General features: G+C 50.7%; 1 protein-coding gene across 6 annotated transcripts in view; it reads right to left on the reverse strand.

The window, feature by feature from the left end:
• The window catches only part of PHKA1 (phosphorylase kinase regulatory subunit alpha 1), an 86,698-nt gene that overhangs the window by 4,745 nt on the left and 54,944 nt on the right, over positions 1–27,009 (reverse strand). For 4 of the 6 annotated variants that reach the window (XM_045030397.1, XM_045030398.1, XM_045030396.1 and 1 more), the window contains 15 exons: positions 22,693–22,771; positions 20,806–20,981; positions 17,244–17,405; positions 11,846–11,940; positions 10,962–11,101; positions 10,044–10,200; positions 9,376–9,455; positions 8,908–8,986; positions 8,658–8,787; positions 8,000–8,101; positions 7,278–7,393; positions 4,908–4,946; positions 3,311–3,355; positions 2,326–2,496; positions 1,132–1,185 (listed from right to left, as the gene is read on the reverse strand). In XM_045030397.1, coding sequence (XP_044886332.1) covers positions 1,132–1,185; positions 2,326–2,496; positions 3,311–3,355; positions 4,908–4,946; positions 7,278–7,393; positions 8,000–8,101; positions 8,658–8,787; positions 8,908–8,986; positions 9,376–9,455; positions 10,044–10,200; positions 10,962–11,101; positions 11,846–11,940; positions 17,244–17,405; positions 20,806–20,981; positions 22,693–22,771 — 1,625 coding nt within the window. The remainder of the gene's footprint in view (positions 1–1,131; positions 1,186–2,325; positions 2,497–3,310; positions 3,356–4,907; positions 4,947–7,277; positions 7,394–7,999; positions 8,102–8,657; positions 8,788–8,907; positions 8,987–9,375; positions 9,456–10,043; positions 10,201–10,961; positions 11,102–11,845; positions 11,941–17,243; positions 17,406–20,805; positions 20,982–22,692; positions 22,772–27,009) is intronic. The other 2 variants (XM_045030399.1, XM_045030400.1) reach the window with 2 other exon arrangements.

The raw sequence follows: 27,009 nt of genomic DNA on the forward strand, positions 1-27,009 counted from the left end.
TGCTTCTGAGGGGTGTGGGAAATACGGTTCTGTATTGTAATTTAAATGCATTATTACTCAGAATTCTGTATTAATATGGCTAGTAAGGAATCTATTTGTCAAAATATTCAGGAATTTTTTTTTGTTATCTATATTGTTACAGACATACTTGCTCACAAGTATTTCAAAATAAATGACCAAAAATAATGGAAACTGGTGTGATTATATTGTTATTTTAACAAATAAAATATGCAGAATTGTGCAGAATTTTAAAATATTGTGCACAGAATTTTTTATTTTTTGGCCCAGAATTCCCCCAGAAGTAACAGAGCAGCCAGCCGCAATATGGGAGAAGCAGCCACCATCACAAACTGGTCTAGCTCATGACATGGCAAAGCCACTCAACGCTCTGCTCCGTGCCTGAGAGCAGGCGCTTGACCAGTCCAGAGGCTCAGAACTGTTGGGAGTTGCTGGGCCTTCTCTCACCCACGTGGGGAAACCAGCGGTCAAGACCCTGCTGTTCCACAGTCAAGAGGGGGAGGAAGCAGCGAGATACTGTTCCCCCTCCTGATTGGTGAGAGTCAGACAAGTGGGTGGGGGATCGTTTAGAGCCCCAGTGAGGGGATGGCAGGGGAAAAGGGAGAAGGGCTGATATTCTGGGAGAGCCAGGCCCTGTTTAGTCCTCCCTGGAGATGAAAGGAGATGGGCAGGGAGGGAGAAGAAGAGGTGCATTATGCAAATACTTGCAGGGTGGGGAGGTAGCAACACCTACATTAGAGGTACCTGATGCTTCTCATTCTAACCCTTCTCAATTGCTTTGCAAACTGACAAACAATTCTCCAGGCTGCCCTTTCCACGTGCGTTCTCTGCCTGAGCCGGATTTATTTTGGGGGTTGGGAGGAAGAGGAGGACAATGGAGTTAGAACAAAGACAGTCTGGCTGTTTGAGAATAAGGCTGGGGAAAGGTCAGCTGTGTTAGCAGTAAAATAATAATTCTAATGCTTGTGGTATGGGCAGCCTTAATTCTGGCACATCCTAACCTGAGTGCCTGAATTTGCAACCTTAACACTTTTGACATTATTTCTCACACACACTTTCCCATGGATCTACCCTCATAAGATCAGTTGATACCCCCGTCCCCAAAGCTCTTACCTCTTTGGTTGTTGAGGCTGGAAGGACAAAGCCCTCCACAGAGAGGCCATGGCACTGCAGAATAAGACCAAGGGTTAGAGGTTGCAGCCCAGACAGGGCCCTGTTCACTATCCTGGATCCACCCCCCAGTGGAGTGTTTAAAACCCAGCAAACCAATAACTGCATTTTCCATTCACCACGCAGAGCACGCGGCCTTGAGAAATGCAGTTAACACCCAGATGTGGTGGACACATGGTAAAGTTCAGGATTTTTCTACATGGTAAGGGGACTTGAAACAACAATTGCAGTTGTAACTCACCCTCTAGCTATTTCAACTGAAGTCTGGGCAGGGGCACACACTGCAGTACAAGTGCCTTCATATCAGTTTGGTTAAGCTGGATAAGTTCTCTCAAGAGACAGGCTTTTTACTGAAGGATAAAGCCCTTTTACTGAAAGCGAATGTCCAGACCCAGACGTCCAGCATGATGACGAAGGGGTGGATTGCAACAGTCTCTTTGCTTCCATTTACCACGTACACAAGCCCCAAGTTTAGTGCCATATGTCTCACATCCGTGCCCTGCTGTATGACCGCACTTCTAGTTGGCAGGTTTGGTACCATGACCTACCACTCCAGACTGGCAGCTATGTCTGTGCAGGAATTCCTCCCCAGCACCGCCTGCACCAGGCAGTAAACCCATCTGGGCTTCTAGCTGCAGTTTACAAACAGCATAGGGGCAAATTTGGGCTGTCCTGGCTAATGCAGGGGGTCACATGTGCCCCTGCAGCCCCTGAACAAGAGAGTCACAAACTGCCTCCCTCTGCCAACACAGGGATGAAATGGGCCCTTTACATCTATGCAGCACTGGAAACAGGATTTAGCTGCAAAGCCAGCCAACAGGGCGGGGCTCCCAGCTGTAATAAAAAGCACCTTACTTTATGGGGCCCAAACCTGGGCTTTTGTCATAGCGCTCCCAAGCAAACCCTGGGAACCGGTACGGCTGGCAGCTATTGGAATAGGCCCTCAAAGGCAGGGATAGGGTAGTTGCTCAGCTGGCTAGAAAGCACAACGATGAGGTGTGCGCGCTGCTGATGGATCATCCCCATGACGTGAAAACACTGGCCCGGGGGATCCAGGTGCATGGATATGCGCTCACACATACATGCATGCACACATGGAAGAGACAGCTGAACAACGGCAACATGAGACCAGCTTACCTTCTGCAGGATTTGCCAGACCTTCTGGTAGAAGCCCACCGGGACCCTGTTGAGTGCTCCGTCCAGTCGCCTTCTCCGCTGCCACTGGCCATGGCGGCCATCTCTGGAGACCTGATCTTCCAACATGCTAGCGAAGGATCCGCCAGCAGGCAAGATGGAGCGTCCAGAACTCTGAGAACAAAACAGAGTTACAGTAAAGGCAACAGGACCAGGATGAAGCACTAGAGAGCGCACTCCCCTAGCTTGTGGAGCTCTAACTGCAGAGAAGCACTTGGCCTCTGTTCCCCCTGGGCTGTGATCTCAGCAGCTCTCAAGCTACACAAGAAGGATCAGGCCGGGCTAGTACTTGAAGGGGAGACCAAGGAACACAATTCAGAAGCGGACACTCTCCCAACCAGCATTAACCAATGTCCTAATATGGGCTAGGATACACAGAATGCTGTCTGATGAGACAAAGCCACTTGTGGCCACTAGAGATTCCCTGGCAATCTCTGCCCAAGTCAGGACATTAGTCCAGTGCCCTGGGGGACAATCCAGAGAGGGTTATTACATTCCACCTTTCTAGAGCCACAGAGTTGCATCTGGAGATGGAATTCTCCATTTCCACAGCTGGCCTTGCAGTTTGCAGGGTATCAAGCACCACCTTGCCTTTTGGTTCCACCATCAAGCCTAGGCTGGGGAGACTGACCAGACAGCACTATTTCCTCCTGGCCTGCTTCCTCAGGAGAGCTACATTAGGCCCGAGTGTCAGAGCCTGCCTTGAAAGAGTCTTCCCAAGTGGCTGTGTCCCTAGCTTGTGCTTAATGTGTCCTGTCCTAAATGGTTGTGTAGCTTTCCTAGCCACTGCTAACGGGCTACTGTATTCCACTCCACAGGTGGCTGCATTCCACCCCAGGGTGAAGAGAGCCCTGCCTCTAGCTAGCAAAATGCTCTGGGACCTGCGAGGACAAACACACTGCATGTGTAAACATAAGATGCACATTACCAGAGGAGATCCTGAATCCATCTCCAGAGAGTGGAAGCCACAGGACTAGAGAGGAGAGAGAGACAGTCAAAGCCTGATGGGATGGAGCAGGCAGCAGAAGCATTAGCAGAAGCATGGGCAAAGCTTGGTGTCATTCATTCAGTGTCTATCCCAGGTGATTGAGGCTAGCCAGAGACTTTAGAGCCAGTTTAGGAAGTTGCACCACAGAGATTCACATTAAACCAAAGCTGGAAGAGGGCATACCAGGGCAGGAGATTAAAGAGCCAGGTTGGTGCCTGGAGATGCTAGTTAAACAGTTTAGTGTTTACAAGGTGACACACTGCACAGTGTGAAATCCAAGCAGCTGGGCTCCCCTTCCAGAATTACTGTGCCAGACTGTGGCTTTAGGACACAGTAGCTACAGGCTGGGCACTGTCAGCCCCTCAGTCTGGTTAGAATCTAGCAGGGAGGGGGTGGTCCTGGAGGTTTAGATCTACTCAGGCACAGAAGCTTACAGTACCCCAACTAGAGGCCATTTAAGGTGTGGCCTGGAGAGAGCCAGTGAGCTCATCACATCAGCACTGCAGTAGTAGCTAGCTAGTTCCAGACTGTCAGCCTGGGAGTGCGCAGGAGGCGGCAGTGGATTCAGAGGGAGCCATGTTCCCTACTGCTCTATCAGGCAGCTGGGAAGGGAGAGCAGAAGTTGACTTAGCTGGTGGGGTTATTTGACCATTTTTGGCACTAGACAGGAGTCCTGCAGTGTGATTAGGGGCAGCAATACAGCTGTGCTGCATTCCACAGTGCAAGGCAGAATCTGGCTGGTGGGCACAGCGTAGTTAGCTACAGGACATGCTGTCTGCTTAGCTTCACTGCAGGCTCCTGACCCAGTGTGTTCTAGTAGGTCAAACATCCGTGGTTATGTGGACAGGCCCAGTCTGTCCTACAGCATGGAACGAAGCACCATCATTTGGGTTCTGTTCTGTGTCTCCCCACCCCTTCTCCCACTGTGGGCCAGGCCTACATTGCTAAGACAGCTGGGTAAGACTAGTGGGCTTCTCTGGCACAAAGCTTTTCCCCTGGAAGGTCCTGGGAAGAGCTTTGAGAAAAAAAGAGGGTCAGAGGCCTGCTGAATGTTCCTCAGTGTTGAGCCTCCAGAATTGCATACTATGGTACATCCAATGTTCCTATTCCTCTCCCAGCCCCACCAGAACTTGAGCACACTGACCTCTGGCCAGAGAACCACAGGAGTTCCCAGACTGGGTTCCAGAATGGCAATGCTATTAGTCTGAGTTAGAGAGACCCAACACTGGATCCCATCTGTTCTTTACAGCTTCCCAGGCAACAAGTCACCACCAGTCGAGAGCTCAGGGAACACAAGACACTCTTGCTCACAGCACTGGACTGTTGTTTGCTGGTTAGTCCTTTCAAGTGACCGAATTGTAGCTCACGGTATCTCCAGGCGGAGAGCTGAGCCCCAAACCCTAAGCTGTCAGAGGGGAAGCCAGCTTGCTTGCTACGGCTTGAAACAAGCCCGTTAGCTCATGCATGCTCAGAAGCTTTCTGGGTGTGCAAGGTTGCTGAGTAAGATAAGGCTTAAAGGGAACACTGGTGGTTTCACCTTACTCTCCCTCAGAGACTGCCTACGTTTATCCAGTTGCTGAAAGATAAAAAGGAGATCACGATACAGATATGATTGGGGCAGCAATACAGCTGTGCTGCATTCCACAGCCCAAGGAAGAGTCTGGCTTGTGACCACAGTGCAGTTACATCTAGGACCACATAATTTACATCTCCATTCCCTTTCACCCCCTTCACTCCGAGGCCTGCGTCTTTGTCTAAGGTACTTCTATGGCCCTACTCAGAACGTCTCCATTGCTAATCACAGGGTAGGGCTATATCCCCATTGTACACGTGGGGAACTGAGTAATTTGCTCTGGCAGAGCAGGGAATGGAATCTGGGTGTCCTATGGCTCAGTGCCCTAACCACTGGGCCATCCTTCCTCTTACGAGCCCAGCTTCACCGCCAGTCCTCATGGCTTTTCCACTTACACTCAGAACAGATTGTTGCATCAGAACAATCTGCATGTTTGCTTGTTTGATTTCTCTTAATCTAAGGCAGGGGTTCTCAAACTGGGGGTCAGGACCCCTCAGGGGGTCATGAGGTTATTACATGGGGGTCGCAAGCTGTCAGCCTCCACCCCAAACCCTGCTTTGCCTCCAGCATTTATAATGGTGTTAAATATATACAAAAGTATTTTTAATGTATAAGGGGGGAAGGAGGAGTGTCGCACTCAGAGGCTTGCTAGGTGAAAGGGGTCACCAGTACAAAAGTCTGAGAACCCCTGATCTAAGGGTCTATCTACATGTGAAAGGCCATCCAGGGGTTTGCATTGACAAGTTTATTTCTGTTTAATTTAAGTCTGTTCCCAGCCAGCTTAAGCTAAACTGAAATCCACAAGTGGGTGTGTGGATGTGCACACCAGTGCACTTAACATTGGTCCAGATTCATACCTCGGGCTAATCTGGCTTTCCACACAAACAAGTCCTACAGAGTCACCAGGGGAGCACATGTTGGGTGCCATCCCTCACTCTTTGAGGCAACCAGCTCACAGCAGACTGCCAGGCTACTGAGTTCAGAGTACACAGAAGACAGACGCACCACAGGTTTCACAGTGAAATATACCCTGGGATGCAGGATTCCTAGTTTTCTTTATACCTTAGATGCAATGCTGGAGCCAAGGACCCAGGGAGAGGCAGGGTTAAAGAGTAGCCCCGGAAATGTCCGTTCAGTGACTGTTACTGCCATCTCAAGGGTCTCCTAAGCCTGGCTCAGCAGCCCACTAGCAAGTATGCATGGGGAAGGTACAGGAGCGGGCTCGCAGAGTCAGGTGGATGAGAAGAAACCCTGGGTAGTTCTCATCCCATCCAGCAGAGGGCAGAGGCCACACATGCCTTGCTACTTTACAGCTTCTCCACCTATGGAAGAGGTGGACAAACTATGGCCTACAGGATCCACCTGCCCAGCCCCGGAGCTCCTGCCCCAGGAGGCAAGCCCCCGGCCCCTCCCCTGCTGTTCCCCCTCCCCCACAGCCTCAGCTCACCCTGCTGCCGGCGCAGTGCTCTGGGTGGTGGGGCTGCAAGTTCCTGGGGCAGTGCAGCTGCAAAGCCAGGGCCTGACCCGGTGCTCTGTGCTGTGTAGTGGTGTGGCTGGCTCCAGCCGGGCGGCATGGCTGCCTGTCCTGGTGCTCTGGGCAACACAGCTGTAGTGCTGCCAGTCACCGGTGCTCCAGGCAGCACGGTAAGGGGGCAGGGATAGCTCAGTGGATTGAGCATTGGCCTGCTAAACCCAGGGTTGTGAGTTTAATCCTTGAGGGGGCCATTTAGGGAACTGGGGTAAGAATCTGTCTGGGGATTGGTCCTACTTTGAGCAGGGGGTTGGACTAGATGACCTCCTGAGGTCCCTTCCAACCCTGATATTCTATGATAGAGGGCAGGGGAGTTTGGGGTGGGGGTGTGGATAGGGGTCAGGGCAGTCAGAAGGCAGGGAACGGGGGGTTGAATGGGGGCAGGAGTCCCGGGGGGCAGTCAGGAATGAGAGAAGGAGTTGGATGGGATAGCAGGGGGCAGTCAGGGTCAGGGGTTCCAGGGGCTTTCAGGGAACGGGGGGGTTGGATGGGGCAGGAGTCCAGCGGGGGCGAGAAGCAGGAGGGGGTTAGATAGGGGCGGCGGATTCTGTTTGGGGAGGCACAGCCGGCCCTCCATACAATTTTGGAAACCCAATGCGGCCCTCAGGCCAAAAGGTTTGCCTGCCCCTGACCTATGGCCTTCTGAAACACAAGCAAAATCAATATACCGACAAAATGCCCACAGCCCATCCCACAGGTATCCCCAATCAGTGTCCTCCAGCAGGCTCACACATAGCCCAACCCCCACCCCATCAACATCCCAGCCTCTCCCCAAACTCACCCCTCCACCCACCAACACACACCTGTTTGATCTCACTCTTTAGCTTCACTATCCCAGCTCGCTCTGTTTTAGTCGCTCCGACAGCACCAACCTCGCGGATGGAAATAGCAGGGGTTAGGGCTGAATCAACAGAACGCACTGCAAGGGAGGAGGGGGTCAGAATTCACTGCCAGGGCTCTGAGGACACAGACTCAGCAACAGTCAGGGCACCTCATGCTCCCAAGGCCCTTCTTATAGCACCTCCAGTGAGCAGGACCTGAGGTGCCCCTGCTTTAACCTTCTTAGAAGCTCCTAACTACAGAAACTACTGCCACAGAAGGAGGAGTTTCTTTTATCACCAGTGGCTGTCCTGTCATCCCTGACTGATGCCTGCGCCATGAACTGGTAGGGCCTGTTTCACCACCAGAGGAGGGGGAGTTATTTTAATACTGAATTTTGGACTGGGCTCATACACACACGCCTGTGTGTGTTCAGGCAGCCTGAACTGCAATGGACCATGAGGATGAACGACCAGGGTCCCTCAGGATGCCAACAGCCACGGCACTGGTGTGTGAAGGATATGGCAGCCCAGAGTAAGTAATGGCAAGATGCAGTGCCTGAGACATCAGAGAAATGGACACCTCTGAGTTGCTGGAAATGAGACTAAGGCCAGACCAGAGGGTGGTTATGGTGCAGTTTCATCTCTAACCATTTTAGAGGCAGCCACTTCAAGATTTCAGCTTAATCAGACAGACAGAGACTCACCGCTCTTCTCCACTCCGAACTCCTTGCCAGAGAGGATGTGGTGTAGAAGACTCTTCATATCTGAAGGACTGAGGTTCATCAAGCTCTCAGTGGCTTCTTCAGCTAGAGATCAGAGATTAATTGCAAGGGAGACTGCCAACAAGGTCACCTCCTTCCCCTCCCAGGTTACAATCTGCTGTATAACCCAGTAATGTGATTATATCAGTGATTCTCAACCGGAGCCCAAGGCCTTTAGCACACAGCTGAGCTTGGCCGCAGCTTAGTAATAATTGGGCCATGGGCTCCGGTTGAGAACCACCGGTAGAACCACATTACTCAGACACAAGGTGCCCACATACATGGGCCCACGGAGATTCCCCTAGATACTCCAGAGGTCTTGCAGTGAAAGCTTGAGGGAGTTTCTTATCACAGCCCTTTCCTACCCAGGGAAGGTTTGGCTGGTGTGAGACACTGGGCTGGACACACCACCCACCTTGTTCGTGTCAGAAAAAAGGCAGCCACTCTGCTATTCGGCCAGTTGTGAGGCAACATGCAACAAAGCCTGGGCGTTCCATATACCACGGGCCCCCAGTCAGCCACTTGCAGGCTAGGAGTTAAGAGGGATGCTCCCACCCTTTGTCTGTCTTGACTATTTGGACACCGGACTCAGGCTGGGTACCTGAGCAGTGCAGGGAGTGTGCCAACTCCGTTGCCATCACCTGGATGATGAGCCCAATGCGAAGGCGGAACATCTCAGCGAAGAGGGCGGGCTGGGTACGCATGTACATGGCCAGGTAGACCATGATTTCCTGAACGGGAAAAGCAAGGAGACAGGTCACAAGGCAGCCGCCCAGTGGGACAGGCGCATCCTCTGGCCTGTGAGGGCATGGACAGGCTGCCTGAAAACTGGCTGGACTCAGCCCTGTCACCTGAGTCAGGATCGAGACGCTCATGTTCTTCTCACTGGCTTCGTCAATCAGGCGGGTGAGCTCCTCATACGGGACAGGGCTGAGGAGACAATGGGAATAAAGGGGAGATCCCAGTACACACAGACACAGGGCAGGCATGATCTACAGCCCCTCAATGCAGGGCTAATGCCCCTTCGCCTGACTTTAGACAGCCCCCACATATTGCCCCACCTGCTTTGAGGTCACTATGTACAGCACAATGTGCACAACTAGCGAGGCTCAGGGGAGAGGGAGCTCATACAGATCCAGCCTGGCCTCTTTCCTATGGGCAGGCAGAGGCGGAGCCTCAGAGGTGGGCGGAGCCTGGCAGTGCTCACCTTCTGTTATGTTCCCCCTCCCCACCCCTGCAAAGTTGACCCCCGGATCAGGCTGACTAATGCAATGGTTTCGGCCCCCTTGGTACACTGAGGCAAAAGGCACTGAACTCACGCAGAGATCGTCTTCTCCCGAGGCTCTGGAGGCAGCCCCACTGTCAAGTGCTTCTGATGAGACAAGAGGTCAGTGCAGGCCTAGACAGAGATATCACCACCACACACTTGGTTATGGATACTTAACAGCCACAGACCCACAGCGGCCTTACAAGTGCGCTCCCTCCCTCCCTCCCAGCGAGAGCTTCACGCACACCTCTAAGACACACAGTGTGGCTTTTGGACTATTTTCTGAAGTTCCATCTTCACTGCAGGGATTGTACTGGGCTCAGCTTGGTGTGAGATCCCCTGCCCCTGCCTCCAGACCAGGATTTTCTGTACATTCTGCAAATCCAAATCACTATGGGCCAGGCTTTAAGCAGGGCCCAGCGCTCCCCATTCCAGCTGTCAGAGCCATGGACATTCAGGCCACATACTTCTAAGTGATCACATAAATCAGTACGCCCCTGTGGCGTCTCAAAAATTTAAGTGACCTTCGTACTTTCCATGAAGTGGGAAAACACAAGAAAGTCTGGCATTTCAGTGGCCACCTCTCAGATGGAAAGGTCTCTTACAAGTAAGTTGTTTCTCAGAGGTAGTTGTGAAGTTAGGCATTGATTTGTCCACTTGCTGCCTCGTCCCACCAGCCAAGCCAGGGATCAGAGCAAGGCCCCTGTGCCCAGTCCTCACCTCATCGAGAGCTTCCACCTTCTTTTTCAAGATCCCGGAGATGTAGCGGATCAGGGCCCACTGTCGGGTAGCCCCCACGTTGACATATAGCTCAGTGAGGAGGTCCTTGACTGTAGCACCAGGTTGGCCATCAATCTCCGTGTCCCAGTCAAGCCCCCTGTGTTCAAGGAGATGCCAGGTCACAGCAAAGGCTATGTGAGCAGGATTATTTACCCAGCCCCCACAAACTCTACAGCAGCACCATTACAGAGTAACATATGACTGTTCAGAAGGAACACTATGATAACATTCCAGCTCCGAACTATTTACTCCGAGCTAGTAAATAGTATGCTCAGCAATGCACAGGGCTGAGGCAATGCAATGGAGCTATCTGTTTGGAAGCACCAGCTCTTGAGAACTGTACCCAACTAATCCTTTTAGAGACAGCAAATTCTGAATCTCTTATTACATGTGCAGTACCCAGCAAAACAAGGCCCAGATCTCATTAGAGGTGCTAACACAAAAGCACTGGACCAGGTGACCTAGGGAGGTTGTGGGACCCCTGTCATTGGAGGTTTCTAAGAACAGGTTTGACAAACCCCTTCAGGGATGGTCTAGGTTTGTGGTCCTGCCTCAGTGCAGGGGGCTGGACTAGATGACCTCTCAAGGTCCCTGTCAGCCCTACATTGCTATGATAATTATCAAAGTGGCTAAGAGGCGAATCCACGCTAAGGGCATTTTTTCAGACACTCACACCAGCCTCCCATCTGGCAAACATTTCCCAACCTAGTTATAAAGGCTGAAACACAGGGAGCTAGCCATCTCGCCTCTCCTGAGTGGGCTTCTCATTGGGGGTGGTAATGCCATGATCAGGAAGATAAAGCCAGGGGCAAAGCAATATAAAGGGCTTCCTGGGTAATGCAGGCTGGGGGCTCCTACTTGATGGTGTGGAGCATGTAAAGAAGGTCAGCCTGCTCCTGTAGGGTGGGGCACTCTCGCAGCTGATCCACCAGGGCCTTGCAGTCCACATTTCCAGCCTTGTCTTGAGGGAGGTTTACCATGGTGTGGAGCGAGGGAATCTGGAGGAGGAGAGGTCACTTAGGTTCCATGTTAGAGCTCTAGCTGGTGTCCCAACCCCTGCTCTAGAATCCCAGAGCACCCCACTTAGAACAGATGACTTGGCCCTTGGCTCTGCTCTTCTCTGGTTAATGCTGTCTCCTAAAGCTGGCCAGAGCCATGGCACCAGCTAACGTCTTGGCCATCTCCACTAAGCAGGACCCACCCCGCTGCTAGGGGCTGGGACAGCATTCTGCTTGCAAGGACCCCAGCTCGGGGCTGGCTTATGAGCCAGGATGCTCTGCTAATAACTCCCCACCCAACCTATCCTCCTCTCTATTGTGGGCAGATTCCTGCCCCACACCCGCTCCTTGCAGATTCACCTCCCCCTTCCCCTTCATGTTACATGCCAGAGCAGCAGCACTTCCCTTCTTCCCCAGCAGACTCTGCTCTGCCAAGGCCAGGGCTTCTACCTGCTTGCTTGTCTGCTACAGTTTGCTCCCCTCCTGGCTCTTGAGTTTCCTGCAGCCAGTGAGTCACAGGGCTGTGGAGAGCAGCTGGATAACAGAACTATCCATGTCTCTAGCTGTTCCCAGGTGACACCCAGATCACTTCCCCCCCATGGATTCTGCTGCTCCACCCAAGGGCAGCAGTCTGTGTATGTCCTACCTGGCACACTGGATACTGTTAGGAGCCAGGCAGCTGACTCTCAAGCCAGAATGTGTTCAGCACCCCCAGTACCCACCCCACTCCCAGCTCAGGGTCACCTGGCTGTCCTGTTCAGGTGTGTGGGTGGAGCCCAGCAAGTGCACTGAAGGCTGGGAGGCCTGGAACAGCTTGGACGGGATGTACATGTTGACATCTGCAAGAAACCAACATTTGTTCTGGAAGGCTTTAGACTTCAGCACATTGCAATTTATCCAGAACAGTGTCTGGGGCCCTATCCTGCTCAGGAGAGTTTTAAATCCTTGTTAACTCATAGCCTCCAGTCAGCGCTGCTGCCTACTGTGCTTAAGGGATAAGCAGTCCTCTGGCCTCACCACAGGTGAATAGGACTGGGAGGGGAATTGATGGCTATTTAATAGCCCCTAATCTCTCAGGAATTTGTGTAGAGGCCGCAAGACATCAGAACTCTAACTGACGAGGGCTTACACTTGGGCGCATATGCTGCAGCCAAGATTAATTACATGGGCCTTCAAGCACTGCAGGATTTTATACACTAGTTAATTGCTTGATTAATCCAGCACAAAAGAACTACTTAATTTCACACACACTGGAGGCCTAGAGGGGAGACCAGAGAGGGCAGCGCTCTGCAGCCTTCCCTGTGAGTTACTATAAGTGGCTCTTTGGAAGCTTGATGAGAGAGGGTCTTCCTAGGGCAGCTTTAACAAGGGGCTAGATCAGCAGAAGAGGGCAGGAGAAGAATGGCAGCTGGGGCACGCTGGCCATGACACAGGGAGGTGTTACTCTGTGGGTTTTATTAACAGCTGTGCAGCCCTGGAATCAGGAACTCTCTAAGCCTGACTCTAACACCGACCCCTCTGCAGCCTTGAGGAAGTCACTTAACCGCTTAGCTTCCCCATCTGTAAAATGAGGGTAATACTTACCCACCTTACCTTTATGGGTTAATTTCTGTAGAGCACTAATAACGCTCTAGAGGCAGATTAGCTTTACCTACTCACTGTAGTGTCATCAGCCTTGAGAAAGGAAGTGCAAATGAGCTGATCAGGACAGTCAGGTTTCTTTCTAGATTTTTAACCCATTGTATTTAACAGTGAACACTGAGCCTGGACAATGCCCCATGCCTCGCACACAGCACAGTTAATCTTTGGTCAGTTGTAACACTTGGGTTAACTCAAGAGCAGAGAGTCATGGCACTGCCATGACTTGTAACCCCATTTAACTTTTCCCAGTGGTTACAGACCAACAGGATTCGAACAGTTAAACTGCTACAGCAGCATCCTGGCAGCATGCTCTAGAGATCAGGGGTTCTCAAACTTCACTGCACCATGACCTCCTTCTGACAACAAAAATTACTACATGACCCAGGAGGGGGGACCAAAGCCTGAGCCCACCTGAGCCCCACCACCCTGGTTGGGGAGGGGGAACAAAGCAGAAGCCGCCCAAGAGCTTCAGCCCCAGGCAGTGGTGCTTGAGCTTCGGCCCTAGGCCCGAGAAAGTTTAAGCCAGCCCTGGTAAGCCCATTAAAATGGGGTCCCAACCCACTTTGAGGTCCCAACCCCCAGTTTGAGAATCACTGCTCTAGATGGTGCTCATGGACCAATCCTCACCTGTTTATCCAGGACCCTCCTGCCATTCAGCCATATGGGAAGGGCCCAGTGGCCCTAACTTCAGCTAGGGTAAACTGATTTTTTTGGTTGCCATGCCTAAAACATCTGAAAAATCTCTCTATATACAGGTATGTATGTTTCAGGTCAAACAAAATGTTTAATTTGACCTGCAACAAATAATTTCCTTGTTTTTCATTTTGTTTTGTTTTCAGGAATTATCCTTGTTTAAAAAAAAAAAAAAGCTAGCTAAATTTCTAAACAAAAGTTTAACAAAAAAAAAAAGTTTTTATTCCTTTTGTTCGAAAGTATTCGCCAAATTCCACCCCAATTTGTGAGTAGTTTTGCTTGAGCCAAAACTGCATCTTGTGGCAAATAAATGATGCAGCCAAATATTTTTGCCCAGCTCTATTTGTGGTACCTGGTTGCAACCCACAGACCGAGAACCCACATCAGACTCTACCTGCCCACCTAGGTATGTGGTCAGTGGATCCATCTCCACTACAGATTTCAATCCTATTGTGAACACAATCTGTCTTCTCTGTCTAGGCTGGACCCAACCCACATTATAACCATGCTATCAAAACAGCAACAGCCCTGACCTTTGCAGGGCTGGCACACAACTTGGCAACACAGTTACACATAATTTGGTCCCAGTGTCTTTGCAAATAAGAGGCATTGTGGAAGCAGCAATTTGTAAGCAGGGGCGGCTCTAGACATTTCGCCGCCCCAAGCACAGCGGCATGCCGTGGGGGGCGCTCTGCTGGTCGCCGGTCCCGCGGCTCCGGTGGACCTCCCGCAGGCGTGCCTGTGGATGCTCCACCGAAGCCGTGGGACCAGCGGACCCTCCGCAGGCATGCCGCCGAAGGCTGGCTGCCTGCCGCCCTGGCGGCGACTGGCAGAGCGCCCCCCGCGGCATGCCGCCCCAAGCACGCGCTTGGCGTGCTGGGGCCTGGAGCCGCCTGTTTGTAAGGGTTCTGACAGACTTCAGAAGGCTGCTGCCAACCTCTCCTTTCTTATAGCAGACAGAGTTAGCATCTATACAAGATGTTTTTGTACCCGCTTTTTAGCAATGGTGCATCTGCAAATATGTAAATACTAGCATCAGCTGAGGCCCACATGCATTAGCATGTACATCACTGCTAGTGGCAGTGCAGCCACATGGATGCTGAAAAAGGGATACAATATTTCCTTAGAGCAGACAAGCTCTTTGAGTGAACTCTGTTCTAGGCAAAGCCACGCAAGGTATCAACAGGTCCAGTCTACACAGACAAGAGACAGTTGGTGGAGAGAGGAGGATGCTTCCAACATGGTAACATCTGTAGCATAGGCAGGGCTTCTGGTTTGGTCAGTCTGGACTGGCACACAGTGCTACTAGTTGCTACTGTGGTTGAACTCCGGTAGCCATGAGCCTTGCTGTGTCGTGACATGGCTGTCACTAAGCACTTCGCATCCCAGCCTGGGCAGCACAACTCTGGCAGTGACAGACAAATAGTGGGACAACAGACAAATGGGAAGGAAGTAACTGGAGTATGGGATGTAAAGGGGACGAGGCATCCAGTGAAGCAGCTTCCTCTGTCAGCAGCAGAAATATTAAGTTTTAGGTGTGTCTGTGTGTGGGAGGGGGGGGGAGGGAACACAACAACCCCACTCAGAGAACGGGGGAAAAGCCCCAACCACCTCACCTCTAAGGCAGTACCCTAAGAAACACCTTATGAACCTGATCGGTGACCATATCTGAGACAGACAGGAGAACCCCTGCATCTGACCTACTCTGTGCCAGCCATGGAGGAACTTGAGACCAGGACAGAGAGAAGGGAAAGGGCACTGGGGGCTGGCTCTGCTCCTGGCCCCATACAGATTTAAATAAAGGCTCTATCTACATTGGGGGAATATAGATAGAGCCCCAATTCCAGGCATTAGGGACCAGCCACAAGTGTGGACCCCCCCAGTGCAGACAGGCAAACTGCTGTTTACACCAGTTCAGTATACCCCTGCCTCAAGCTAGATTAAGCCGCACTGGGTTACAATGGTCTGCACCACCCCTGGCTGCAATTGTAGCAAACCCCTAGGGAACCCAACGCTCAGATGCTGCATGCTCATCGGGGGCAGTTGGCAGAGGATACTGCAGAGCTCTAGGCCTAAGGAAGCTTTACCTGCTCAAAGGAGGTTAGGTCAGTGCAGAGGCAGGTGTGGGGCTAAGATGCCATCTCCCAATACAAGCAAGAGGGCAAGGATCAACACCAGGACACAGTGTGAGGAACATGCTCCATTAAGGACATTGCTATGCATGATTCCAGTGGCCTGCACAGCTCTGCCATGCTGTCTGTATGCTGGTGTCATCCATGCACTACCCCTTCACTTCTGCAGCATGAGAACTCCAGAATGTGCCATAGGAGTGCTGCCATTTCAAGGTGAGAACTTTCTGAACAAGCCAGAAAGTGGTAAAAAGACCTTTGGCTCCCCATGTGAAATTTGGGTTTGCCCCAGCCGAGGCAGGATTGCTTCTTGTGGCCTGTTCACGAGTGTCTGATGCAGGCACTGTTCACCCTGCCACAGGAGGCACCAGGCTGCAACCATCCTTCCTGTCTCAGCCATACATAACAACCAGCCCTGTAACGCTAACAGACTAACGGGCAGAGAAAGTCACCGCTACAGGAGAACTCAAAGCTCAGGTGCCGTGCTCCACGCTCACCTGGACAGTGTTGCTCTGGCTGTTCAGGCTCCTCCAGTGTACACATCTTTAATTAGCTCACAGCTTCAGCCCTATGACTTACAGACACACATGTGGTAGAGGTCAGCCCAATGCCCTGGGCTTTACCTGGCTTCCTGAGAAGCCAATAGCTTCCCAGCTAAATTAAACTACGCTACATCAATGGGGCTGCATGACAGACACCAGGCTGCAAAACCTGGCGATGGAGGGAGCCAATGGAACACGGGGGAAGGATTGGAAAATGCAGCTGTCCCATTTCTAACTTTGAATCCATCCTGCCTACTCACCCCCACTCCCCATTACATCACCTCTTCCCTGTTGCTCAGTGCCCTTTGCTCACCGTGAGTCCCAGAGCTCCTTTGCCATCTCCCCCGCCCGTGCTTCTGTCAGACACTAACACTTGGTGAATAGATATTATGAGCTACAGAAATGCCAACAGCCATATCTGCTGTGAGACAGGGGAGCAGTCACTTCCCCCTCTAATCTGGGGGAGAATAATGAGGAAGGGTAAGTATTCTGACCAAGGCCACAGAGGAAGTCAGTGTCAGAGTCGGGACTGGAAGGCAGGTATCCACTGGCAGCTAGCACACATCTGAGCTACCCCTCCTCGTGGGGAGAGGTCTCAGTGACTGCTTAGCAGAGGAGCCAGGGCCAGCACTACCACCTGGGCTACTTCACCCCCCTCACCACCCCTTGCAGGTCTCGGTGTTCCCTCCATAATCAATGAGGCTGTGAAGCCTGCAGCCATTGGCCCAGGGAAAGCTCTGGGGGCCTGGGAAGGGAGCCCCAGGGAGAGTTTCACATCTTCACAGCTGTGCTGTAATACAGGCTGGGCTAGAATCTTCACTTCCAGGGACACCAGGGATGAAAGATTCACCGTGGCACTGACCCTCTCTAAGGGCTGACTCTCCCATGGCCTGCCATGCCACACCGCTCCTCAACATACCTCGTGCCTGAAATGCCACCCCTGCTGCTCCAGAGGCTGCCAGTCGTGCCAACCTGCCCCAGAGCAAGGGGTGGGAATACCTCCATTGGTGGTGGAGGTCTCCCACCTCCCAGTGAGTCACCTGGGGCCTAGAGCTCAGCTCTGTAGAGAGGAAGAGTCCATGCACGACCCCAGCCACATGGCTGCTCCCCGGGGGCAGCACCTGGTGTGTTACTCACTCTGTACGTGCAGCTCTTTGGCCTGGGACACCAGGGACATGAGGTCACGAGTGGTGTGCACTGCGGCTCGGAAGCGATGCAGCCCTCCTTTCTGGGCAGCCTTGGGAGCTGTGTGCTCCAAAAGGTGATCTAAATACTGAGCCACTTCATCACAAACGTCAGCTGGAAGAGCAGGCAGAAGAGAGGGGTTTAGTCACTTTATGCCTGGGCTCCCCTGGGTTTTCCTTGCTTTAGGGAGAACTCCATGTTACCAGCGCACTGGAGGCAACAGGAGAAGGCGCAGTCTCCCTACACGATGCAGCAACAGCATGCCTGACTCACTCACTAGGCAGACACAGGTACAGAACCAACAGCAGCCTCAGAGAGCAGTTCCTGTATCGGACATGGTTCCTAGTCCCTCCTCTCCACACCTTGCAATGCCTGCCATCAATCCAGTCCTCAGAAACCCAGTATCCAACTCCAGCAGTGCTATCTGTCCCTTCGATCCTGCTGCTGTTCTCCTTTCTGATGCGGGGTGAGGCAGTCAGCTGCAGCACAGACATACCAAAGTGAAATCCCTCAACTAAATCAGTCTGGGCTTCGCCAGCCCCCTCCCCTGGCTGCATGTGATCCTAGTGAGAACCCAAAGGAAGCCTAGTTTATCCATCATCTGGGAAATGAGGTGGAGCCTTTCACTGGGTTAGCCCAAGTATTTCAGGTGCATATTTTTATGCTGTTTCTAAAAGCAAGAGCAGTATCCATTTAAAAGACAACACCACATTAAATCAGTTCAGCACATCTCAAGCATCCAGCACAATTCAACCCTAGCCGCTCCAGGGAACAGCCAATGTAGAGTTACTGAGATCACAGTGGGCTTAAGTACAGTCATGACCATGCTCCTTGGTTCCACTTCATACGCTTCTCCAGCCTGGCTCTTGGTGAACAGAGCACTGCATCCATTAGGCTCCTGCCCGGGGTCATCAATATCATTCATATCTTTTAATATAAAGAAAGGAGATATGAACTCAAACCCTGCAAGACTCCCACAAAGCAAGTCTGCTGGGCCCTGTGGCCCCCGGCCTTGATGTTTCCCATTGATTTGATACATCCCCTTGTTACTACTTCTCTGCACCCAGACCGAGTTCTTCTGAGCAGGGACTGTCTCTTCCTAGTTGTGCAAGACTCAGCACAGCAGGGCCCTGATAGGACACAAAATGCTATTTCTTATTATGAATAAATTACTTCTAATACATAATCGAGAACCATTAGACAAAGTTTGCCTTCAAGCCATCACAGGTGAGAATGGAAACCCCCTTCACTTCATCCACTTCTTTTCTATCCCACTAGCCCTCCCGCCTGGAGTCAAAACCCAAATAGCCCTGGCACCTGCTGGACCCATGATCTCCTCGCTGCCTGCCCACAGCTCAGGATTAGCAGTAACCAAGACAAGTCTGGTGTGGAGTGGAAAGGCTTATATGCAATTAGACTCCTGGCCTGTCCTACGCCTTCTATGATGGCTAGCTGAACACCTCCCCCACTCTGGCATTACCACCACATTGTTAACAGAACCAGTATCGCATCAAAGCCTTATTGCGTTGCACAGCGGGCCAAGAGGCTGCAACACAAAGACAACTTGTGCTTTGCCTCACATGGAAGCACATTGCTGACAGGGCTCTCTCAAGAGTGCACCTCAGATGTTTTTGACACACAAGCCACAGTGAAGCAAGCCTGTAGTGTGATTTACACCACTTGCCTACAAAGTCACATGCATGCAGCCGTGCTGTCTCTCGCTCTCTGCGGCAGCAATTGAACATCCTTGGATGGCAGGGTCTGGGTCTTTGCAGATGAGGAGTGACAGATTGCTAGCCCATGCAGTACCAAAGTCAATTAGCCATGCAACATGGAGAACACCATACAGATTTCTGGTACAGTGAACATGCATGAATTGCAACGCTCTGCCTTCTGCAGGAGAACATTTATAGTATAACATAATATAGATGGATTCTTTGTAAATGCAATGCCATCAGGATGAAGGCCATGACAGTTTCATGCAAAGGTCATGCTGGAACACCCTTGCTTCAACTGTACACGAGCATGGCCATACAGCTTTCATGTGAACACTTACTCTAGAGCATATACACCTTCATTCGATTTCCTGTACAAACAGTCTAGCCAGTTTTGGGGTCTGGGCGTCCATACAGGCAGAGGTATTTCAGCATCTGCCCCATGTTCAGGTCTGAATGGGGCACTTCCCTAGCACCCTGGCTAGCAGGCATCTGGATGGGCTTTCAGACAGGGGCTCTTTGCAATAGTCATAAGCAGAGCCGCCACTCAAAGATACAGTGCAGGAGACTTTTAATCATCTTATGTGGGGCTATGAGATGCTGCAGAAGGCAACTGAACTGTAGCCTTGATATCTGGGAAGCTTCAGAAGCACTCATCTTTTGTGCTGCCTCAAGGAGGTTCCAGTTAAAAGAGCACATTTGGCCTGAGCAGAGGCTACAGCTTAGCCCTACAGCTGCTGCATACAGGCACAGACACAGGCACCTTGCCTATAAGATGCAGGCATCACAGCAAAAGGAAATCTAGATTAGCAGCATATGCGCCAAAAAGAGGCAAAAGGAGAACTTAAAAGGAAAACCTTATGCCAAGTCCAGAGCAGGGATACCAGCTATCTGGGAGTGAGGGTGGAGATGCAATAGCAAGCTGGTTACAGGCAGTTAATGGTCTAAATGGGTTAGGGAACAAGTCAAGAGAATAGAGGAGAGTTAAGGAAAGGGATTGGGACAGACACTTGGTTATGAGAGATCTTTGCAAACAGGAGATCGAAGACAACATCACGGGAGAGGAAACAACCAACTTCAGCCAGCTATAGTGGCCCAACCTGGGAGGATACCCTTCCGGGGTGGTTTCTGTAACAGGGCAACAGATTGCTCTCACCTGGCTCCATATCAGGACATACAGCCCAAGAGACCAGAGCCCTGACTCAGCAAAAGTACTTAAGACCTAAAGTCTCACAAATTTTCCCCTAAAACTGACACCTTGGACTCCACATGGAGCTAGAAAACGTTCACTTTCATCAGTTCTTAAAGCCTTCCTTCCAGACTATTTAATGTAGCTAACTGGATGCAGACATGTACCATCTCTTCCTAAAGATATCCCAGGATTTTAAACAGGTCCTTTGTAGGTTCTTTGCAATTCAGATGCTAATGTGCAACATCACCCTTTGTATTTTCCCGGCACTGGGCCTAAAGCAGAAAGTCAAATTCCTTAGCTTCCAATCAGAACTTCCTCCCCTTGTTCTTGGCTTTTGCCTGCCACACCCACAAAAGCAGAGACTCAATGTCCAGGCCAGTGATCCACCCAGCCCTCAATCCTCCTAACATCACAGTCATGTTAGAGAGACAGTTAATTGGTGGGGGGTCAAGGGAGAACAAAACCAAGGTGGAAATCCAAGTACACTAAATAAGTTACTGAGGCTCCCTGCTGAGAGCCTCAGAGTTAATTGGTTTATTGATAAGCAGAGCACTCCTGAGCACAGCCTATTCCAGCGCACCAAGGTCACCAACCCCTTCCTCCTTACCATCATCTGCTAATTGAAAGCCATGCAGCCACTCCTCGGGATTGAGCTCACTGTAGCTGTCAATGCTGAGCCCGTAATCATCGGCATAGAGCTTACCCTCTGGCCCGGGATCCATGAAGCTGAGGTGCGTGCAACACGAAGTTGTCAGGAACTCAGACAACTTACCCGTTTGGGTCCTGGGTGAGACAGAGAGAAGAGGTCAGATCAGAAGTGCCATGGGCTTGTTCTGCTAGCTTTGCATCAGGCTGAGGACCCAATGGGGCCAATGGAACTGTAGCGTACTGGCTAGCATGGTGTCCACACGCACTGCCCGCTACTGGCTGGAACATCAGACTGCTCAGCGAGCCCTAGACCACTACAGCCCTCAATGGAGATATTGTGCAATACTGTGACCATCAAGTGTGATTTGACCTTAGATCTCTTAAGAGCCAAACCTTTAATGGCTTTAACCTTTATCAGGAGCGCCCTCTGCAGGCCTGGAGAAGCAATAAATGAAAACCCATCCAGTACTGCATTTTTTTTTGCGCCTGACAGTGACCCAGCTAAGCAAGGGGGATGCAAACAAGCATAGGGAGCCATGCTTACTTCTGCTTAGAAATTCAGGGGCGGGAGAGGGAGAATCAGAAGAAAGGCCACTGGAGAAAGATATCCACAGCCACCAAAGCAGAATGGGACAGAGATTGATGGACAGAGTTATTGGGAGGTCAGAACACTACACAAAAACAGATGCCAAGTTAGCTGGAAAGAGGAAGAGGCTCTAAGAATGTGAATGTCTCTTGAAACCTCTATTACATGGCACACTGCTGAGGCAGCATTTGTGCCACAGCCACCCCCTCCAGCTAGGAATTGGAACTTCAGAAAGAGGGAGGAATGCCTGAGGGTCTACCTGAAATCACCTTGCAAATCAACATGAACCAGGTAACGTAATGCCTCTTGGTGGGTTGTTGGCAGTAGGGGTGAAACTTAGGACCTCTGGACCTAGATGTACAGCTCTCTCCTGCCTGAGCTAAGACCCAGCTCTGGTAGCTCAATGACTGTAGTAGACTTAAACACCTCTTTGATCCAGCCACTAGAGTGGGACAAAGCACCCAGACATGGCCAAAACTGGACTATGGGACCAGACATGGGGTGGGAACAGAGGGCAGGTCCCATAGGTCACTCAGGGACCAAAGGGAAAATTTAGAGAATTTTTCTTTTCTGCAGTATACGAATCCAACCCCTGAAACTATTCACCCCCATGTATAGTGCCTCCTCCCCGATGCAATGCAGTCCCATTGATATCTACCTCTGCTATTTATAAAACACCCACCACTGCAATATCAAAGTATTGGACACTAGGAATGGGAATAAGGGTTTGTAGGGTTAGCTCATGGCACTGTGATCTGGGGCAAGACTGCGCAGTGCTTTGCAGGTTCCCAGCTGATGTGTTGGTTTATGTCTCTGTGCAGACTTTGTAACTGAAGGTTTAGTAAAAACACTTCCTGTTGCAAAGCACTTCAAATCCCCTTCTCTGGGACCTCTTCTGCCCATGGGTAGGAGTAGCACTCCTCCTCCCCACCGCGTCCCAAGCTGAACAGGGTAAAATAGGGCCTCTCTTTGAGCTGAAAGGTATGCCAAACCCGACCACTTTGCCCCTAGGGCTTTAAAGGCCTTGGATTACCCCAGAGTGGCGACTGAGGGACAAGGTTACTACCAAGTAGGAATGCTTAAACATGTCACCATGCGGGGAGATTGCTGGGCGTTTATTAAGCTGAGACTGCATCTGCTCAGATCAGAGCTGGCTGGCAATGCTTTGCCACAGGAGCATTCCTTCAAACCCTGCTTCACACAGTCCTTGTACCCATCAGCCAGTGGGTACACGCTATGGCAACAGTAGCTCTTGCTTACCTTGCCCCACCAAAATACCCATCTTGCAGCTTCCTCAGCATTGCCAGCACCGTCGGGTGGATGCTGGTTCCAGTTTCATCTGTCACAGAGAGATACCGGCCATGAGAATGACTCAAGGGAGACACATTCATTTAGAATCTCTCTGCAATCCAGACAGGGCATTTTGTTTTATAGCATTTATTATTCTCTCCAACCATTGGAAGGATACAACTCTGTGAGGCCCCTTCCTGCATGCCCAACACACAGACTTTTCCCCGCCTCCCTTTTATTCTAAAAAATGGCTTCCCTGGTCACCCAAAGACCTAGCTGTTGTGTTGGGACACAGGGCATGGCTACACTATAAACTTAAATCAATCAATCAGCCTATGCTAGGTCAAATTACAGCCCAGCTCACATCCACACTACCCTCCGTCAGTCATTGTTGCACATCCTCACCAGGAGCGCTTCTACCTTCTTAAGAGGGGTGGCAGGTGGGAGCACTGAGAGCCTGGGCTCTCAGCTCCATGCACAGCTCCTCCCTGGGCAGCCCCTCATCCATCCAGGGAGACAGCCCGAGCTGTGAGGCGGACTTTGTCAATTTCACAGCTCCAGCACAAAACCCTGAAATTGACAAGAATGACAGCCAACACCCAATGGAGCTGACACTGTGTCGTCCTAATGACATCAACATAAGCCCTACACCGCTTGAGGAGGTGGAGTTATGATGTCAGTGTAGTAGGGCACGTACATGCAGTATGGCACGTAGATCAATGCAAGCTGCTTTACGTCAACCTAACTCTAGTTTAGGTCAGGTCACAGTCTTATTTTGTAGCATAGACCAGGCCTAAAGAGGCTCCCCTTTGCTCTTAGCAGGCTGCCTTCCACTGAAGCATCAAGCAGTAACAAGGTAATTTAACATCCAAGACACACCCAGCCAGGACTTCTTGGGAGTCCCAGGCATAAGCAGTTGTGTGCTGTGCTAGGCCTGGCCTATACCCTCGTGTGGGGCTCAGAGTGATAGTCAACGCATTGCAGCTTACCATCCATGCAGTGGCAAGATACATAGTGAAAGAGACAGAGAGTTAGTAAGGGCAAGGAGATCAGTCCTTCTGCCCAACAGGCAGTCTCCATAATTGAGGTACCTCATTAGGAGGTGTAACAAGGTTGATTAGGTACCTCTAAAAGTGACCAGAGGTTTCCTAATCATGTTAGGAGAACAATGGACATTTGAACTGTAACAGACAGTGTATACTGTTGCTCAAAGACTAGACACCAGCGTAAGTCAGCTGGATTGACTACTGCAGTGAGGAGACATGAGAGAGTTATACAGAGTGGGACAGAGACGGAAATGCTCTTAGTCACCTTTTCCCCTAAAAGAGGGACAAAGGGATAGTCAATTTAATTCAAAGGCAGCAAATTTAAGGGCAATAAAAGAAAATACCTTTTTACACAATGCATAACATATGGAACTCATTGCCACTAGATACAGAGGCCAAGAGCTTAGCTGGATTCAAACAAAAGGGTTAGATGTTTCCATAGATGGATGATGAGGATGTAAGCCCTTATGCTTCTCAGCATTAACCAATCACTAAGGCCAGGAAGGCACTGCAGTTATCGCAGGTTATTCTATAGTTGTCTGTCAAGTTTTCTTGCACGCCCTCTGAAGCAGGTGGCATTGAAGCCAGGACACTTGGCTGATCCAATCCTAGTTCTTCTACAGAACTACAGGCTTCCAAAGGGCTTTTTTTTTTTTTGCACCAAGTCATCTTCCCAGCTGCTCTTCTAGAGAGACCTCCAAGAGGATAGCCAGAAAGCCTCTCATTAAAGGACTGAGTGATGGGAATGAGCTTGGTCATCAATAGCAGAGAAAGAGAGAAATTAACAGAGAGTGGGTGAGAGCAAAGGTGACTCCACCCAGCCTCAGGAGATGGTTCATCCCCTCCTTAGATCAAAGGGACCCATGACCCAGTAGAACCTCTCTCTCTCTCCAGTGCAGGATTGTTTCCTAGCATGCGTGGACTTGGGTTCTGTCCAGGCTGATTATTTAAGTTGTGCCAAGCAATGGGGCTCCCTCCACTTTCCCCAAGCCAAGAGGTCTCACTACAGAACCAAGCTAGCAACAGGTCATGAGGGGCAAGTTCCTCTGCCAAACGTGGCAATGAAAGGGATCACACCCTGGAACAGGAATGGCTTCAGCACAGGTGAGCTGTCCTCTAGCCAAATCTCAGCTGTCTCAAGGGAGTGCCTTTGTTCCAGAGTTACCTTGTGATCAAACAACCTCCCTGTAACGTCACAGGCCACTTATGCACCTGACAGGCTGGAGGAGATCAGGGAGGAATGTCCATATGGGAAGGAAGCAAGGGCAGCCAGTCTTCAAAAAGGAAACAGATGCTGAGTAGGCAGGATATAAAGTCTTTCCCAGATGCCAGTCTCATAGGGGAATCCCAGCCAGACTGCCATGGGCAGGCAAAACAAACCCATCCTAAGCACTTAGGATTTATACTGACAGGGCCTGGGCTGCAAGCACAGCCAGCCCAACTCGAGGGCTTCCAGGGACAGGGCTGCTGCAGGCAGGGGAATGAAATATCATCCCCAGGTACTAGAGTGCAGGGGAACTGCAGGGAGAACAATAGGATGCCACAGCAAGGAGCACATTAGAAATACCCAGACTGGGCTTAAAATAGACTGGGGCAACAGTGAAAATGAGAGGGGCAGGATGAGGAAAGTCCCCTTCTCCATGGAGGGCCAACGGCAGGGCTGGCTGGCCAGGGAAGACCGGTTCTGCTCCTTGTTTCTGGGCTGGATGGAGCCACTGCTCACTTTGCCAATATTTTATTGGTTCTTTTTCCTTCACAACCATTTAACAAACTTTTTCTTTTTTAAGTGATGGAGGAAGGTGGAGGGGAGGGAAGTGGAAAAACAGAAATGAAAATTCAGATGGAAATTGTTGCAAATTATGATGTCCTAGATGAGGCAGTTTTTTCTACAAAGTAGTGTTTCATTCATCAAAATTCAACCAGCTCAAGCCAACAGCAGAGCTCTAGGCTAGCATGGACTCTGGAGATACCCGCGATGTCTCAAGGCACAGGCACTTCCTACAGGCGGGGAGGGAGGCATCTAACACTGATGTTTTGCCAATATTGCACAATGCAGCCTCTTTAGCAAAGATCTGCATTCCGAGGCAACTGCGAGTTGAGCTCTCAGCCCCAATGGTGTCCAGTCTGACCCTTCCCTCATGATGCAGTGCCTTCCACAGCAAGGCAAGCTCTTCACAGGTGTGACATTATTGACATGAACTACGACCGTATAGATCATTGTTACAACCAAGGTCCTATAAAAAAGCAACAGAGTGTCCTGTGGCACCTTATAGACTAACAGAAGTTGCACCAAATCTTATACAAAGGAGGTCAAGTAAGGTATCTATAAAGGGTTATGATTATACTAACTGTATGCATGTATAATTTTTGTATTTAAAGTCATAAGTATTAGCCCTATACCCGTTTCAAATGTTGGCTCCTGGGGTAACACCCACAAAGTAATCAGCCAGATATGCTATGCAAGATATCTGCAAAAATGTTATAATTTGCCAGACATGATCATCTTGTTTATATGTTTGTATCCCCTTTGTATTATGAATTGTATGTATTGTGACAAAGTTCCTCCTCTACCTTGGTGGGTCCTGCGCTTATTTGCTCACCTCAGTGATCTTCCCCACAGTCTGGGTCAACTTCTCCTGTGTCTGATCAGGAGTTGGGAGGTTTGGGGGGGGAACCCGGGCCCGCCCTCTACTCCGGGTTCCAGCCCAGGGCCCTGTGGATTGTAGCTGTCTATAGTGCCTCCTATAACAGCTGCATGACAGCTACAACTCCCTGGGCTGCTTCCTCATAGCCTCCTCCAAACACCTTCTTTATCCTCACCACAGGACCTTCCTCCTGGTGTCTGATAACACTTGTACTCCTTAGGCCTGGTCTACACTAGGCGTTTATGTCGAATTTAGCAGCGTTAAGTCGACTTAACCGTGCACCCGTCCACACCAGGAAGCTAATTAGTTCGACCTAGAGGGCTCTTTAGTTCAAATTCTGTACTCCTCCCCGACGAGGGGAGTAGCGTCAAATTCGACATGGCTATGTCGAATTAGGCTAGGTGTGGACGGAAATCGACCTTAGTAGCTCCGGGAGCTATCCCACAGTGCACCACTCTGTTGACGCTCTGGACAGCAGTCCGAGCTTGGATGTTCTGACCAGCCACACAGGAAAAGCCCCGGGAAAATTTGAATTCCTTTTCCTGTCTGGCCAGTTTGAATCTCATTTCCTGGTTGGACATCGGGGCAAGCTCAGC

The sequence above is a fragment of the Mauremys mutica genome, chromosome 9 (genome assembly GCF_020497125.1).
Source record: "Mauremys mutica isolate MM-2020 ecotype Southern chromosome 9, ASM2049712v1, whole genome shotgun sequence".
Classification (NCBI taxonomy): Eukaryota; Metazoa; Chordata; order Testudines; family Geoemydidae; genus Mauremys; species Mauremys mutica.